This window comes from Salmo trutta, chromosome 5, assembly GCF_901001165.1.
Source record: "Salmo trutta chromosome 5, fSalTru1.1, whole genome shotgun sequence".
Taxonomy (NCBI): Eukaryota; Metazoa; Chordata; class Actinopteri; order Salmoniformes; family Salmonidae; genus Salmo; species Salmo trutta.
Window position 1 is genome coordinate 19,797,211 of NC_042961.1, and position 16,131 is coordinate 19,813,341.

A 16,131-nucleotide genomic window follows, 5' to 3' on the forward strand; every position below is an offset into this window, starting at 1 on the left:
CTGCCAATAACAACTTATTTTCACTTTTCCCCCTCATTTAGACTACTCCCAGACAGTCCTAGCAAAATTCTTACTTGAGAATTGCCCTGTGCTAAAAAGCTTTTTCTTGTTGACAACTTTAATTTAAAACAATCACAGTAATTGTTACCCAGAAATAATTTGATATTGAGATAAAAACCGTTGCATTGGACCTTTAACAACAATCCCACAAAGATCAGTGTGTCTCCAGATAACTGTGAACATATTATGGAAATCTGAGACGATCTCAGATAGACTTCAGAGCGCGTGTACAGTTTGGTTTTAATATCCTTGTGAGTTACAGAAGTCCTCACAAGGATAGTAAAACAAGTAAAATGTTGACAAGTAGGGACATTTCGCCAGTCCCCACAAGGAAAAATGCTATTTTAGACTTTAGGGTTATAATTGGGGTTAGGTTTAGGAAATAGCGGTTAAGGAAAATAGGATTTTGAATTGGAATAAATGTTATGGTCCCCACAAGGATAGGAAAACAAACGTGTGCGTGTGTATCCAGCCTCACCGGATGTCCTCCTCGTTCTCTGGGAAGCTCCAGTAGGCAATGCGGAGCTGCAGCTGCTCGGGGACAGGAGGGTAGACCTTCTCCACCACCTCAAACGGGATGTGGAATGCCACCTGCTTGGCTGATAGCTCCACCAGAGGGATGACCTGACCATCTAACAGACACACAGAGAGAGAGAGAGAGAGAGAGAGAGAGAGAGAGAGAGAGAGAGAGAGAGAGAGAGAGAGAGAGAGAGAGAGAGAGAGAGAGAGAGAGAGAGAGAGAGAACCAAACATTGAGTGAGTGAGTGAATGAGTGAGTGAGTGAAAGTGTGCCAGAGGGAATGTGTGTAAAAATGCATGTAAGACAGAATAAAACAGAACTCTACTGTGTCCCTATGTTACAATGGTAATTCATTTTGTGCTCTGCTCCCAAGGGTTCACCCAAACACACCACACGGCTGGAAGAAGGTGAACAAACAAAAGGGTGCTGGTGTGTGTAACAGTAGGGATCCACTATTAACGTGAAATTTGGATAGCCACGCTAGCTTCACCCTCATGTGGAGGCATCAACGGCCAATCCAGTAGCGGCTGGAAGCTATAGTGTGCTTCGATTGGTCAAGCGCAGCCGCGATATCGCAATGTATTTGCATAAAGTTCAGCTTTCCACAACTTAGGTCCTGCCCTGTTAACGCTCCCTCGCCATGCTTGCATCGCCCAACCACCCACTTCGCTTCCATTGAAAATGAATGGGGCTCTTGTTTCATCGCCCTAACATGCTCTATGGTTCTCGGCCGTAAGTGTGTGTGTTGTGTATAAGACAGAAAGAGAGAGACACTAGAGAGAAACTGGGGAGTGTGTATGCTTTGTAAAGTGTAGAGTTAGCGATACACCGAACTCGTGTTGAGGACAATGAGGGCTGCCACGAAAAATATGGGTCTCTAACTTTACAAACACAGACCTGTTTCCAGGCTCACTTGTCCTGCCATCAACAATATGAGGAAAGAAAGCAGTCTGAATAATGTCAACAACTGTGATGGCTGTGGTTCACATGGTCAGAAGCCATGGTAAACCTAGTCAACTATTTTGACCGGTTGACAAAAACATTGCCTTGGTGCAAGTCTCCACACTCAACTAATGGGCCTGACCAGGAAAAACCATCAGCCTTAGTTGGAGGAAATACTCTGCCGTCCCGTTACAAGTCATGTCACGTGGTCAGGAAAACCTACTGGACCTACTTAGGACTTTAAAGCTCCCTTGGTCTTCGTCATCAGAGAGCAGGACAGCTGCCAAACCTGTAACCCCTTCAGGAGCCTATCCTGTCTAGCCTGATGGCTCACACTAAATGATTCCGCTGCTGCCGTTCACTACATACTTTACGTCTGAGACTGCAATCATTGAAGTTGTTTGTGGAGACGAGGGGCACTGTACATCAGCGATTGGATCGTCTCTAACCAATCAAGAGTATCAAAGCCAATGATACATTTTTAAACCACCGCTTTACCCACGTGTCTTGGCATTGGCCCAACCCATTGGTTTCTGGACCAATCAGACGGCCCCAAATGTGTTCGCATTTGGTGAACGTTCAGGGAGGTACTCAGATCCAGACACATTGTGGAGAATAAACTTACTTCCGTGGGCGTGGCGTAGCGTTTGGCCGAAGCAAGGAGTCTGGGTAGCCAGGCAATGTCCTGTCAGCCAAGGAAGAGTCTAGGTTTCCTGAGGGGTCCTGAACCCACACCACCCCTTCTCCAGATAAAGCATGCTTCAACAGCTACAACAACGAGACTCTAAAAATAAAATAAAAACGCACTACAAACATATACCGTACCAGTCAAAAGTTTGGACACACCTACTCATTCAACGGTTTTTCTTTATTTTTACTATGTTCTACATTGTATAATAATAGTGAAGACATCAAAACTATGAAATAACACATATGGAATCATGAAGTCACCAAAGTGTTAAACAAATTTGAGATTCTTCAAAGTAGCCACCCTTTGCATTATCTCAACCAGCTTCATGAGGTAGTCACCTGGAATGCATTTCAATTAACAGGTGTGCCTTGTTAAAACTGAATGTGGAATTTCTTTCCTTCTGAATGCGTTTGAGCCAATCATTTGTATTGTGACAAGGTAAGGGTTGTATACAGAAGATGGTATTTTACCAAATAGGGCTAAGTCCATATTATGGCAAGAACAGCTCAAAAGAGAAACAACAGTCCTTCATTACTTTAAGACATGAAGGTCAGTCAATCTGGAAAATGTCAAGAAATTTGAAAGTTTCAAGTGCAGTCGAAAAATCATCAAGCGCTACGAGGACCGCCACAGGAAAGGAAGACACAGAGTTACCTCTGCTGCAGAGAATAAGTTCATTAGAGTTACCAGCCTCAGATTGCAGCCCAAATAAATGCTTCACCGAGTTCAAGTAACAGACAGTCTCTTCTGAACAGTTGATGTTGAGAAATGTGAAATCAGGCCTACATGGTCGAATTGCTGCAAAGAAACCACTACTAAAAGGACATCAATAAGAAGCGATTTCCTTGGGCCAAGAAACATGAGCAATGGACATTAGACCGGTGGAAATCTGTCCTTTGGTCTGATGAGTCCAAATTTTAGATTTTTGGTTCTAACCGCTGTGTCTTTGTGAGACACAGAGTAGGTAAACGGATGATCTCAGCATGTGTGGTTCCTACCGTTAAGCATGGAGGAGGTGGTGTGGGGATGCTTTGCTGGTGACACTGTCATTGATTTATTTAGAATTCAAGGCACACTTAACCAGCATGGCCACCACAGCATTCTGCCGCGATGCGCCATCCCATCTGGTTTGCGCTTAGTGGGAATATAATTTGTTTTAACAGGACAATGACCCAAAACACACCTCCAGGCTGTGTAAGGGCTGTTTGAGCAAGAAGGACAGTGATGGACTGCTGCATCAGATGACCTGGCCTCCACAATCACCTGACCTCAACCCATTGAGATGGTTTGGAATGAGTTGGACCACAGAGTGAAGGAAAGCAGCCAACAAGTGCTCAGCATGTGGGAATTCCTTCAAGACTGTTGGAAAAGCATCCCAGGTGAAGCTGGTTGAGAGAATGCCAAGACTGTGCAAAGCTGTCATCAAGGCAAAGGGTGGCTACTTTGCAGAATGTAAAATATAAATATAAACATGATTCCATATGTGTTAATTCATAGTTTTGTGTAGAAAATAGTAAAATAAAGAAAAACCAATAAATGAGCACGTGTGTCCAAACTTTTGACTGGTACTGTAGGCCTACCCAGAAACAGCGCCCTTTCCAGCTGGCTTGGACTGCAGAGCTGACAATTAAAAAACAATAAGTACAGCCACCTTCCATAAAATGTGCAAATATAAATCTTCATCAGTAATAACTGAATTGCCATTGCAATCTAATTAATCAGGGAGACATATGCTAATGAAAAACTCATGAGGCAACGGCACTGCAATCCATCCAACAACCGCATGCTCCACCCACCTGAGGATGTCTTTTTCAGCCATCTAGTTCATGTGTTTGAGGGGTGCAAAAATCCACTTGTCACTTAAATCTCGCTGGATTGATTGCTTTCATACTCTTACTTGTGCCTCTCATTTTTTCCCGTTACGACCATGGAAATGTTTGTCTTGGGTCTTGAAATGGGTCTTCCAAATTGACAATGACCCCAAGCATACTTCCAAAGTTGTGGCAAAATGGCTTAAGGACAACAAAGTCAAGGTATTGGAGTGGCCATCACAAAGCCCTGACCTCAATCCAATAGAAAATTTGTGGGCAGAACTGAAAAAGCGTGTGCGAGCAAGGAGGCCTACAAACCTGACTCAGTTACACCAGCTCTGTCAGGAGGAATGGGCCAAAATTCACCCAACTTATTGTGGGAAGCTTGTGGAAGGCTATCTGAAACATTTGACCCAAGTTAAACAATTGAAAGGCAATGCTACCAAATACTAATTGAGTGCATGTAAACCTCTGACCCACTGGGTATGTGATGAAAGGAATAAAAGCTGAAATAAATCACTCTACTATTATTCTGACATTGCACATTCTTAAAATAAAGTGGTGATCCTAACTGACCTAAGACAGGGAATTTTGACTAGGATTAAATGTCAGGAATTGTGAAAAGCTGAGTTTAAATGTATTTGGCTAAGGTGTATGTAAACTTCCGACTTCAACTGTAGATAACTTTATTTTGATGGGTGTTTAAAAAAAGTAAATTCCACAAAAAAATATAATTTAATACAGTTGAAATGTTTACAAATGAGATGCGCTGAAATTAAAGCAACTTCAAAAAATGAACACTTGGACTAAAGTGATATCTGATCTCGCAGACCATGTAAAATGCAAACAGCTGGAGGCAGGGCTTTCTCCTATAGAGCTACATTTTTATGGAATGATCTGCCTATCCATGTGAGAGACGCAGACTCGGTCTCGACCTTTTAGTCTTTACTGAAGACTCATCTCTTCAGTAGGTCCTACTATTGAGTGTAGTCTGGCCCAGGGGTGCGAAGGCGAACGGCAAGGCACTGGAGCAACGAACCGCCCTTGCTGTCTGCCTAGCTGGCTCCCCTCCCTTTCCACTGGGATTCTCTGCCTCTGACCCTATTACGGTGGCTGAGTCACTGGCTTACTAGTGCTCGTCCATGCAGTCCCTAGGAGGGGTGCGTCACTTCAGTGGGTTGAGTCACAGACTTGATCTTCCTTTCCGGTTTTGCGCCCCCCCTCGGGCTCGTACGGTGGAGGAGATCTTCGTGGGCTAAACTCAGCCTTGTCTCAGGGTAGTACGTTGGTGGTCTGTTGATATCCCACTAGTGGTGTGGGGGCTGTGCTTTGGCAAAGTGGGTGGGGTTATATCTTGCCTGTTGGCCCTGTCCGGGGGTATCGTCGGACAGGGCCACAGCGTCCCCCGACCCACCCGTCTCAGTCTCCAGCATATATGCTGCAATAGGGTCAGTCTGTATCTAGTTTCCTGTGAGAATTTAAGTAAGCTCCCTCTAATTCTCCTTCTCTCCCACCCCTCCCGGAGGACCTCAGCATTAGGATCATACCTCATGACTACCTGGCCTGATGACTCCTGGCTGTCCTCAGTCCACCTGGTTGTGCTGCTGCTCCAGTTTCAACTATTCTGCCTGCGGCTAAGGAACCCTGACCTGTTCACCGGACGTGCTACCTTGTCTCGGACCTGCTGTTTTCGACTCTCTCTCTCTCTCGCACCTGCTGTCTCGACCTGTGAATGCTCGGTAATGAAAAGCCATCTGACAATTACTCCTAAGGTACTGACCTGCTGCACCCTCTACAACCACTGTGATTATTATTTGACCCATCTATGAACGTTTGAACATCTTGAAGAACAATCTGGCCTTAAAATGGCTATGTAATCTCTACCCGGCCCAGCCAGAAGAGGACTGGCCACCCCTCAGAGCCTGGTTCCTCTAAGTTTCTGCCTTCCTAGGGAGTTTTTCCTAGCCACCCTGCTTCTAACATCTGCATTACTTGCTGTTTGGGGTTTTAGGCTGACTTTCTGTATAGCACTTTGTGACATCTGCAGATGTAAAAAGGGCTTTATAAATACATTTGATTGATAGGTGAAAGAGCCAACCGTGTTGACTTTTAATCCGAGGGTATCCTGCTTTTGGCACACTTGTTGCATTATGCAAGAGAACGTGACAACCGTAATTATTGAGGCAGTCTAGACAGCGCAGGTGAGTGCAGGTAGGTTAGACAGAGCAAGTGTTTGGTGGTTGCAGCCCTATTACACCCATTTATGTTCATTTTTTTATATATATGCAAATACACCCATTGTATTTATGCAAATCAACCCACATAAATAGTTTTTATTTTAACCCAAAACATTACAAAAATACCCGATACTAGGGTTGTGTAGCATCCAGATTTTCATGTCTCTGATGTAACCAAGAAGCTTGATCTTGACATCTAGCCACTTAGCTAGCAAGTTAGCAAACCAAATGCATAGCTTGGAGCCCTGAGCAAGATATAAATTATGACACATCTTAGGTTTCTTATAGTTATACTTAACTTAGTTATACACAGTGGCGTAGCACGCATCCCCGCAGCCCACAGGGGTGCATGCGGTATTGAATATCATAGCATCAGTATTTCGAAAAACCCCGGTATACGGTATATCGCCCAAGCCTACCTGATACAATAATAAAATGTATATATGAATTCCCACCACAATGCCTGAACTCCATCGATTACTTGTCCTTGCCAGTAAAATGTTTTATATGCTGTAATTCAGTTAATTTCTGTCGAATTATAAAAATAAAAAGTTTGGAGAATCTTCATCCATTGTCCAACTGTTGCATTTATTAGAATTTTTAAAACCTTAACAATTTCGATGACCGTTGCAAGAATAGTAATAGTGTAGGCTTAGTCCAAGAATAAAAATGTATTGTTACATCTGACAAATACATTTCAGATTTTTGTTGTTGTTGAAAGAACGGAATTCGTGAGGCTAGGTATGCACAATACACAATATAACAAAACAAGTTGTCAGGATATGACTCCTCTGTCAGGATGATGCACAATTTTTTTTATTGTTCCTCAAACAATTGCAGAAAACATTAGTGATGACACTCTCTTCAGATTAGAAAATAAGCTGAGGCCCAGCACAGGCCGAGCACACCACCACTACACACCCAAGACAAAGCCCTGACCCTCAGCTGACACTCTGTCCTCGTTTCCTCTCCTAACATAGCAGGGTATGGGGGCTACACCTTGGTTTTCATGGAGAGAGGCATGTAGGACCAAAGGGCTCAATAGTAGGTATCAGACTTGGGTACTGCCTGAATACAGCTCTTAGCGGTGGTATTTTGGCCATATACCACAAACCCTTGAGGTACCTTATTGCCATTATAAACTGGTTACCAACATAAATAGAACAGTAAACAAGTAGTTGACTCATACCGTGGTATGTTGTCTGATATGCAGTGCCTTCAGAAAGTATTCCTTCCCCTTGACTTATACCACATTTTGTTGTGTTACAGCCTGAATTCAAAATGGATTAACTATATTTTCTCTCACCCATACACGCACGCACGCACACACACACAAAATACCCAATAATAACAAAAAAAAATCAAGCATATTTCAAATGAAATACAGATCAAATTTAATTTACACAAGAATTCACACCCTTGAGTCAATACATGTTAGAATCACCATTGGCAGTGATTACAGCTATGAGTATTTCTAGGTAAGTCTCTAAGAGCTTTGCACACCTGGATTGTAACAATATTTGGCCATTATTTTTTTCAAGAATTCTTCAAGCTCCGTCAAATGGGTTGTTGATCATTGCTAGACAACCATTTATGTCTTGCCATAGATTTTCAAGCCAATTTAAGTCAAGTCGAAACTGAAACTTGGCCACTCAGAAACATTCACTGTCTTCATGGTAAGCAACTCCAGTGTAGATTTGGCCTTGTGTTTTTGGTTATTGTCCTGCTAAAAGTTGAATTCACCTTTCAGTGTCTGAACCGGGGTTTCCTCTAGAATTTTGCCTGTGCTTAGCACCACTTTCTTTTTTAATCCTTAAAACTCCCCAGTCGTTAAAGATTACAAGCATACATATAACATGATGTAACCACCACTATGCTTGAAAATATGGAGTGTGGTACTCAGTAATCTGTTGTATTGGATTTGGACCAAACCAAACACTTTGTATTCAGGACAACAAGGCATTATTTAGTGCCTTATTGCAAACAGGATGCATGTTTTCAAATATTTTTGTTCTGTCAGGCTTCCTTCTTTTCACTCTGTCAATTAGGTTAGTATTGTGAAGTAACCACAATGTTGTTGATCCATCCTGTTCTCTCCCATCACAGCCATGCAACTCTGTTTTAAAGTCACCATTGGCCTCACGGTGAAATCCCTGAGCGGTTTCCTTCCTCTCTGGCAACTGAGTTAGGAAGGATGCCTGTATATTTGTAGTGACTGGGTGTATTGATACACCACCCAAAGTTGAATTAATAACTTTAGCATGCTCAAAGGGATATTCAATGTCTGCTTTTTTATTTGACCCATTTCCAATACATGCCCTTCTGAGGCATTGGAAAACCTCCCTGCCGTATCTTTTGGGTTAAATCTGTGTTTGAAATTCACTGCTCGACTAAGGGACCTTACAGATAATTGTATGTGCAGGGTACAGAGATAAGGTAGTATCTCTGCAAGGTAGTATCTCATTCAAAAATCATGGTACACTATTATTGCACACAGAGTGAGTCAATGCAACTTCTTAAGCACATGTTTACTCCTGAATGCATTTAGGTTTGCCATAAAAGGGTTTGAATACTTATTGACTCAAGACATTTCAGCTTTTCATTTTGTATTCATTTCAACAAAAAAAAAATTCACTTTGACATTGTGGTATTGTGTGTAGGCCAGTGACAAAAAAACTCAATTTAATCCATTTTAAATGCAGGCTGTAACAACAAAATGTGGAAAAGGTCAAGGGGTGTGAATACTTTCTGAAGGCACTGAACACACGGTTGGAATGCAGTTTCCGCTAATCAGCATCCAGGACCCAAACTGGCAGGTTTTTATTACTATTTAGGGCATTTCAATGATATTTGACTCTAAGTATTGATTTGTAAAAACAAAAACAATTTGTTACTGTACCTAGCGCTAGTCAGGCTGTACCTGCACCAAAAATAGTGAGCCAACATGTTTTCAGCACTTTTATTTCCCTGACTGATAAAAACTTTTTTTCTCATGCTCTCTCATCTCTGCAGCAGACATAGTGAGCAAAATGTTTGGAACATCAAATCACAATAAAATCATAGTAACGAACTGCAATACATATCGTATCGGCACCTAAGTATCATGATAATATCATACCATTAGGTCCCTGGCAATTCCCAGCCGTAGTATTTCAATTACTTTCAAAGACATTTGGAAGTAAGTATGTAAATATTTTTTATTTGAAAAGAAAAGTCGTTGAATATTGGAATAAATTTGGAAATACAACTGGAAAGTATCTGAAAATACACAGACTCAAATACACTCCCATGCATTTAACCCAGTTATTTTAAAATAGTATTTGAAATAAGAATTTGAAAATACTTTCAAATAGTAGGCTATTTATTGGAAATTATTTTGAAAACACTTTCAAATACTTCCAATAGAAATAGTTGAGTCGGGTTTGGGACACATTATTTGAAAATACTAAAATACACAGAAAATAAGTACTGTATTTCAATAACAAATACACATGTATTTCAACCCAGGTCTGGTAGGTATTGTATTGCCACCAGAGCTATTCCACCCACACTGCCATCTTCACACCTCATGAATTCACCCACCACAAGAGCAGTGTTAGCAACTGTTTTAGTTTAAGTTACAGGAACCTATAACAGAAAAACAAATCGCTGAACAATAAATATTTATCCAGGCTATTTGAATTGAGCTACTGGTGTTATTGTGTTACAAATAGTGGGAAAATAAAGGTATGTTTCTATTGGCTTGGGCCCAAGGAAGTTGTGTGAATTCTATGGCATTAGATGCTAGGCTGGAGCTTTTCATGCTTGACAAACAGGGAGAAACCCCATGGAGGGAGCAGACCCAGGTGATTTACATCTCTATAAACACTTGCTCCCCAGTCCCCACCTGTCCCTTGGAGGCTACAAATAGGAAGGATAGAGGGAGAGAGGGATAGAGAGAAAGAGTAGGAGGATGGCAGTAACAGCAGCGAGGAGGGAGTAAGAGGGTCCAGCCACTGCCAGTTACAGTGACTAACTCCTGACTGACCAATCGGGAGAGAGCGGGACAGGGGGGCACGCTCAAACAGCTGTTCCATCATAGAGCGGTGTAAAAGTGAAGGACTGCTGCTCACACACATGCCCATTAGTCTGTGGTTATGGAAGAAAGATCAGAGCCAACAGATTCATAGGGCCTAACCAAAACCCTAACCTTTAACATGCCCTACATTTTGAGCAATGGAGATGGAGAGATATGGGCTAGCCTTCAAGGGGGGAACTTTCAGTAAAATCTATTTTACTGATCTTACTTTTGGGGGGATTTGACTGACTTTAGATGGGAGGGTTTTGAGGTTTGGCAGCTCTTTTGTGCAAGATCAGCAGCAATATGTAGATTCATAAAATGTGGGTTTGTATTGCTAAACCACAATCCCCAGCTCTGAAGTAAATGACCTGCACAAGACAAAGCCCTCTATACAGTCCACAGCTGACTCCACTCAGCCCTTCCCCCACCACTCCTTAAACCCAAACAAACATGCCTGACCGCACACACACCCTCCCCCAAACTCCCCCAGATGAGACTTCTAATAAATAGGTTCTCCCACACCGGTTCCTCACTTGCTTGAACAACCCACATGGGTTGGCGCTCCGTTTGTCCCTTCCCAGCTTCCCTCCAAAGGCCGACTTTGAGCTTTCAGCTGAGTGAGCTACTCCAGCACCCCCCCCCCACCCACACACACACACACACACACACACACACACACACACACACAGTGTACAACTCTACAAGAACAGCCAGGCTGGCCAGCCTTACAAATAATAATATATTTATTTCATATAGCGCTTTTCATTAGAGAGACAATCTTAAAGACGCTGTAAAAACAAACAAAAATGTACAGATCTGGCAGGCCTTGGGCGATGGTCTTCCACGGCTTCAGATGATAGTGTTGTTCAGCCAGGCAGTTCAGAAATCTAGGACTGATTTAGGTCCATTCAATATGTTAGGCCGTTCAGGTCTTTACATGACAAAATTAACACGTCAAATAACAAAATGTGATTTTCATGCGGAAGCCAAGCGCTGCCAATGCGGTCAGTAGCACTGTCAAGGCTGTAAAGAAATAAAACATAAACAAGCAAAGAAACAAGCACACAGAAATCAAATTCCAAATATTACAGGTTAACCAACAATGTAGTTATTTTGTGTGTAAGTAAGAAAATATTTGCAAAAAAATAAACAAACTAACAATTACAAGGCTATATACAGGGGGAACTGGTATTGAGTCAATGTGCTGGGGTACTTGTTAGTCGAGTTAATTGAGGTAATATCTACATGTAAGCAGGGGTAAAGTGACTATGCATAGATAATAAACAGCAATTAACAGCAGCATTAAAAAAAGAAGGTCAATGCAAATAGTCCAGGTAGCCATTTGATTAACTGTTTAGCAGTGTTATGGCTTGGGGTAGAAGCTGGAGGCTTTTGGACCTAGACTTGGTACCGCTTGCCGTGTGGTAGCAGAGAGAGCAGTCTATGACTTGGGTCGCTGGAGTCTGACAATTTTTAGGGCCTTCCTCTGACAGCGCCTGTTATAGAGGTCCTGGCTGGCAAGAAGCTTAGCCCCAGTGATGTACTGGGGCGTAAGCAAAACCCTCTGTAGCGCCTTGCGGTCGGATGCCAAGCAGATGCCATACCAAGCGGTGATGCAACCAGTCAGGATGCTCTCAATGGTGCAGCTGTATAACTTCTGAGGCCAGTATTGATGTGTTTGCAATACCGCGTTGTTAATAAGCAATAATTTGTTCGGTTAAATGGGAAAACGACTGTGTAAGCATTTGAAATAAGAGCAGGATCAAACGAGCAGGATCTAAAATGTTAGCTAAGTAGTCCAACATTTTCCCCGTCATGCAGCCATCCCAGAGGCAGGAGAGAAATTATCGTGGGCCTGCTGCTGCTGCTAGCCAGCCACAGCCCAATCAGTTGCACCTGATTCATCCTCACAGCCCAATCAGTTGCACCTGATTCATCCTCACAGCCCAATCAGTTGCACCTGATTCAACCTCACAGCCCAATCAGTTGCACCTGATTCAACCTCACAGCCCAATCAGTTGCACCTGATTCAACCTCACAGCCCAATCAGTTGCACCTGATTCAACCTCACAGCCCAATCAGTTGCACCTGATTCAACCTCACAGCCCAATCAGTTGCACCTGATTCAACCTCACAGCCCAATCAGTTGCACCTGATTCAACCTCACAGCCCAATCAGTTGCACCTGATTCATCCTCACAGCCCAATCAGTTGCACCTGATTCATCCTTGTCAAAATACAGAATAATAATCAAGCAATTTGTCAACCTCCATGACAGTTTGGAGACTGGAGGTAGGCCATCTCCCTAATACGTTGACTTTTGTTTGTAGTATGACAAAGTCACTCACAAATAGCTTTGTTACAGATGCTTTTAGCAACTTCTGGGGAAGCTAGCACCAATGCAACCAGTCTAAAAACAATGACCAGAAATTGCAGTCATTCTCAATATTTAGGAATCCATGTGACTATTAGGAAGCAACTTGTTGTTCTCCTACTGAAATCAAACTTCAGTTCATGAAAATAAGACAACGAACTAAACAAGATAGCCAGCTACATAGCCCTGTTGTCCCCCAAACTAGCGAATCACTGTGACATATGAATGATAGTTTTACCACTACGTAACAAAAATGTATGTATGTGACGTGCAGTCATATCCAAATCCTAATTAGTCAATAGTCTTATTTGACGCATCAAATAGTGTTATTTGACACGTGAAATTAACGAGACGTCTACTGACTCAAATGGTGTTCGATACTCCAATGCCACTATCCTCAATGAAACCAAAGTTACACTTAGCCTTTACAACCTTATCTGCTTTGGTAGAGAAAGTATGAAATCAATAATAGGCTATGGGGATAATGTAGACCTGAGGTTGATGGGAGGGTGGGTGTAGAAACAAGTGACATGATGCAAGTATTATGGAAACTATTCTGCTAAAAAAAATAAGGGGTTATCACATCAATGACATCACAGCCAATAAATTAAATGAGGAATCAATGACATTATCAGCCAGCACCTACTCTCCTATTTGCATAGTGTCCCATAGAGATGAGTTCAGAGCCCTTTGAGGACTCTTCAGAGAATGAGAAGCTGAGCAATATGGACTGTTGTGCAGTGTCAACAAATAGGCTTAATTCTGAGAGAACAAGCTTGCTAGGCCTATATGCTGGGGGAAATGTAACATTTACTTAGTTGATTATCAAATGAACAAATGACGTGGACAGGACAATCAACCTGAAATTAGGACATAATTAATTATTTCAAACTAGGCTACACTGGTCAAAGCTGTTTACAGGCCTACAGCGTTACTCAAATTTACAATTAGTGAAGATAATGTGCAGGCCTAGCAATTTTCTGAAAGCAGGCTAATGTATGAGTGTATTGTAAAATGTTTACAGAAAAACACTGACTTCAATGACGAACAACAAATTCAGGTTCAAGACAAGCCTTCAGATGGTTTGGATCCATCATCATAGGCACTTTAGGTAATGAGATAAGGGATAACCCATGCTGGCCACTACACAATGTTATTTGGCAACAAGCATCAGGTTGTTTTAAGTGGTAAAAGGTCAATATGGGAATGAGGACAAAAAGTGTAATAAGAGGATGTGAGTACAAATAATACAATGGAAGGTGAAGTGCGTGTTTACCTTTAATCTTCACTGTAGGAGAATTTGGTCCAGCAGACTGTTTTCTCCATCCCCTCCAGTTCTGACACAGACTCTCAGCCTCTGATATGAAGGAGCAGAGCGAGTCCTCCTCGAACCGGTCAGAATCTTCGAAGGAGAACCTCTCTCCGTCTTCCCACTCGGCGAACATTAGTTCCATTACATCCACTGTAGGATATACAACTCAGGATTCAAGTGGACTGTACAATAGCCAAGGCCTTCCGTCAAAGGCAGGGGGAAAAAAACGGGTGAGAGCTGCCCACCACTGAAAGAGAGCAGAAGCAATGAACACTTCCACAAGTCTCCAGTAAAAGTTGGGGGATGGGTGAGCGCAACAACCAAAACACTGCTGAGAGCTCACTGTAGTCTTGCAGGCGAACTACACAGTAAAACAATAATGTCCATTATCAACGGTAGGGAAAAAAATACTTCCTTCACAAATTGTACCAAATTAGTACTCAGTGTTTGGAAAATAGAGGCAAAACTTGGGAACACAATGACTTAACTTTATTACCAAGGGCCATGCCATTTAGGGCAATAACTTCTGAGACACCTTATATCCATGTCGTTTGAGAAAGTTGATCCCAGTTCGGTAACAATTTAGTTTCTGTCCCCTATCACCCCCCCAGTTTCGAGTTGGACTGTTTCTGCTTGACTGTCTAAATTGAGCAGTGCTTCGAGGGAGACGACCCCCACTCACAAGTCACCCACACAGGCAGTTTTATAGGGTTCTAGCTATCTAACTACTTTTAATAAAACAATTACCTAAGATTAACCCAACTCGTAAACAGAAATATTGACGTCAGTTACTGTACATAAAATTAAATATACACAAACTTAACTTGTTTTCCTCCATTTCCTACCTCCCCTTCTTGACGAATCAGCTGTGTTACATACACTACACGTCTCGAGACAGCAGTACAAAATGTTCCAAACACTTGCAAGGCCTTTTTAATTTAAAATAAAACAACGTTGATAAGTATAATCTAGCTAACGTATGTCATTCTTTCTTTGACAGACATTCACTACTCAAGCTTGAAGATCTGCTAGCTAGCTACTAGCTTAGCTGGCTAATGCTAGCTAGCTAAGCTAACACTGCCTGGTCAATCAGACTCAGTAGCTTGCTAAAATAACTAGCAAGCTTAAAAATAAAAGACTCGATTGTCATCATTCGCAAACATTGTAAGATGTATAATTTAAGGGAAACCTTGAAAGAATAATCTTTTTACGAACACATTATCTCTCTGGCAGGATACCGTTGGTCATAATCCGAGTCTCAAAGCCCCACTACTAGTACAGTACACACCACCCGCTACAACAAGGGCTTTGGTGTTTGTTTACATTGACACCTTTGAAGAACTACACAACCGTCAAACTTGACCGACTACTTACTGTTTTCGATCAACTGTCTCCGGTAATGGTGCACGACCAGTTTTATATTTGTTGGATTGCAAACCTACGCTATTAGCTAATACCTTGACTCGAATCTCTTTTCCCTTTGCTTTGTATTTTGAAAAAAGCTTCCTCGCTCGAGCCCGCCACTGCACTTGTTCCCAATGACTCCTAGTCCGGAAACTGTAGAAAAGCCCCTTTCATTTTCCCCGACCGACACCGGTACTCCTACCGTCCCCAGGTTGTGTCTTTGAGGCTTCTAACAACACCGGGGTCCCTCACAATTGTCTCAACAATCCCCCATCTCTTCCACTCTCTCCGGTCGGGAAGATGGCTCGTCTTTTTCTTCTTCTTCTACTACAATGGTATATTGGTGTTCGAACAATTTACTCTCCATGCCGCCATCTACTGTGCGGGATGGAAACAGGATTCCCCTTAAAACGGAACCGATGTGGGGGGATATATTCATACAAACTACCTAAAATAAATAAACTAAACAAAATCAAACTACACTACATAACCAAAAGTATGTGGACACCTGCTTGTCGAACATCTCATTCCAAAATCATGGGCGTTAATATGGAGTTGGTCCCCCCCATTGCTGCTATAACAGCCTCCACCCTTCTGGGAAGGCTTTCCTCTAGATGTCAGAACATTGCTGCAGGGACTTTCTTCCATTCAGCCACAAGAGCATTAGTGAGGTTGGGCACTGATGTTGGGCGTTTAGGCCTGGCTCGCAGTCGGCGTTCCA

At 42.4% G+C, this 16,131-nt stretch overlaps 1 protein-coding gene across 11 annotated transcripts in view; it reads right to left on the minus strand.

Moving 5' to 3' along the window:
* The window catches only part of zswim8 (zinc finger, SWIM-type containing 8), a 42,154-nt gene extending 26,416 nt beyond the window's left edge, over nt 1–15,738 (minus strand). For 9 of the 11 annotated variants that reach the window (XM_029752844.1, XM_029752847.1, XM_029752839.1 and 6 more), the window contains exons 1-2: nt 13,971–15,737; nt 539–692 (exon numbers count right to left, since the gene is read on the minus strand). In XM_029752844.1, the coding sequence (XP_029608704.1) occupies nt 539–692; nt 13,971–14,148 (332 nt within the window). In that variant the 5' untranslated portion in view covers nt 14,149–15,737. Of the gene's footprint in view, nt 1–538; nt 693–13,970 lie in introns of all 11 variants that reach the window. The other 2 variants (XM_029752837.1, XM_029752846.1) reach the window with 2 other exon arrangements.
* Between the last annotated feature and the right edge of the window lie 393 nt (nt 15,739–16,131).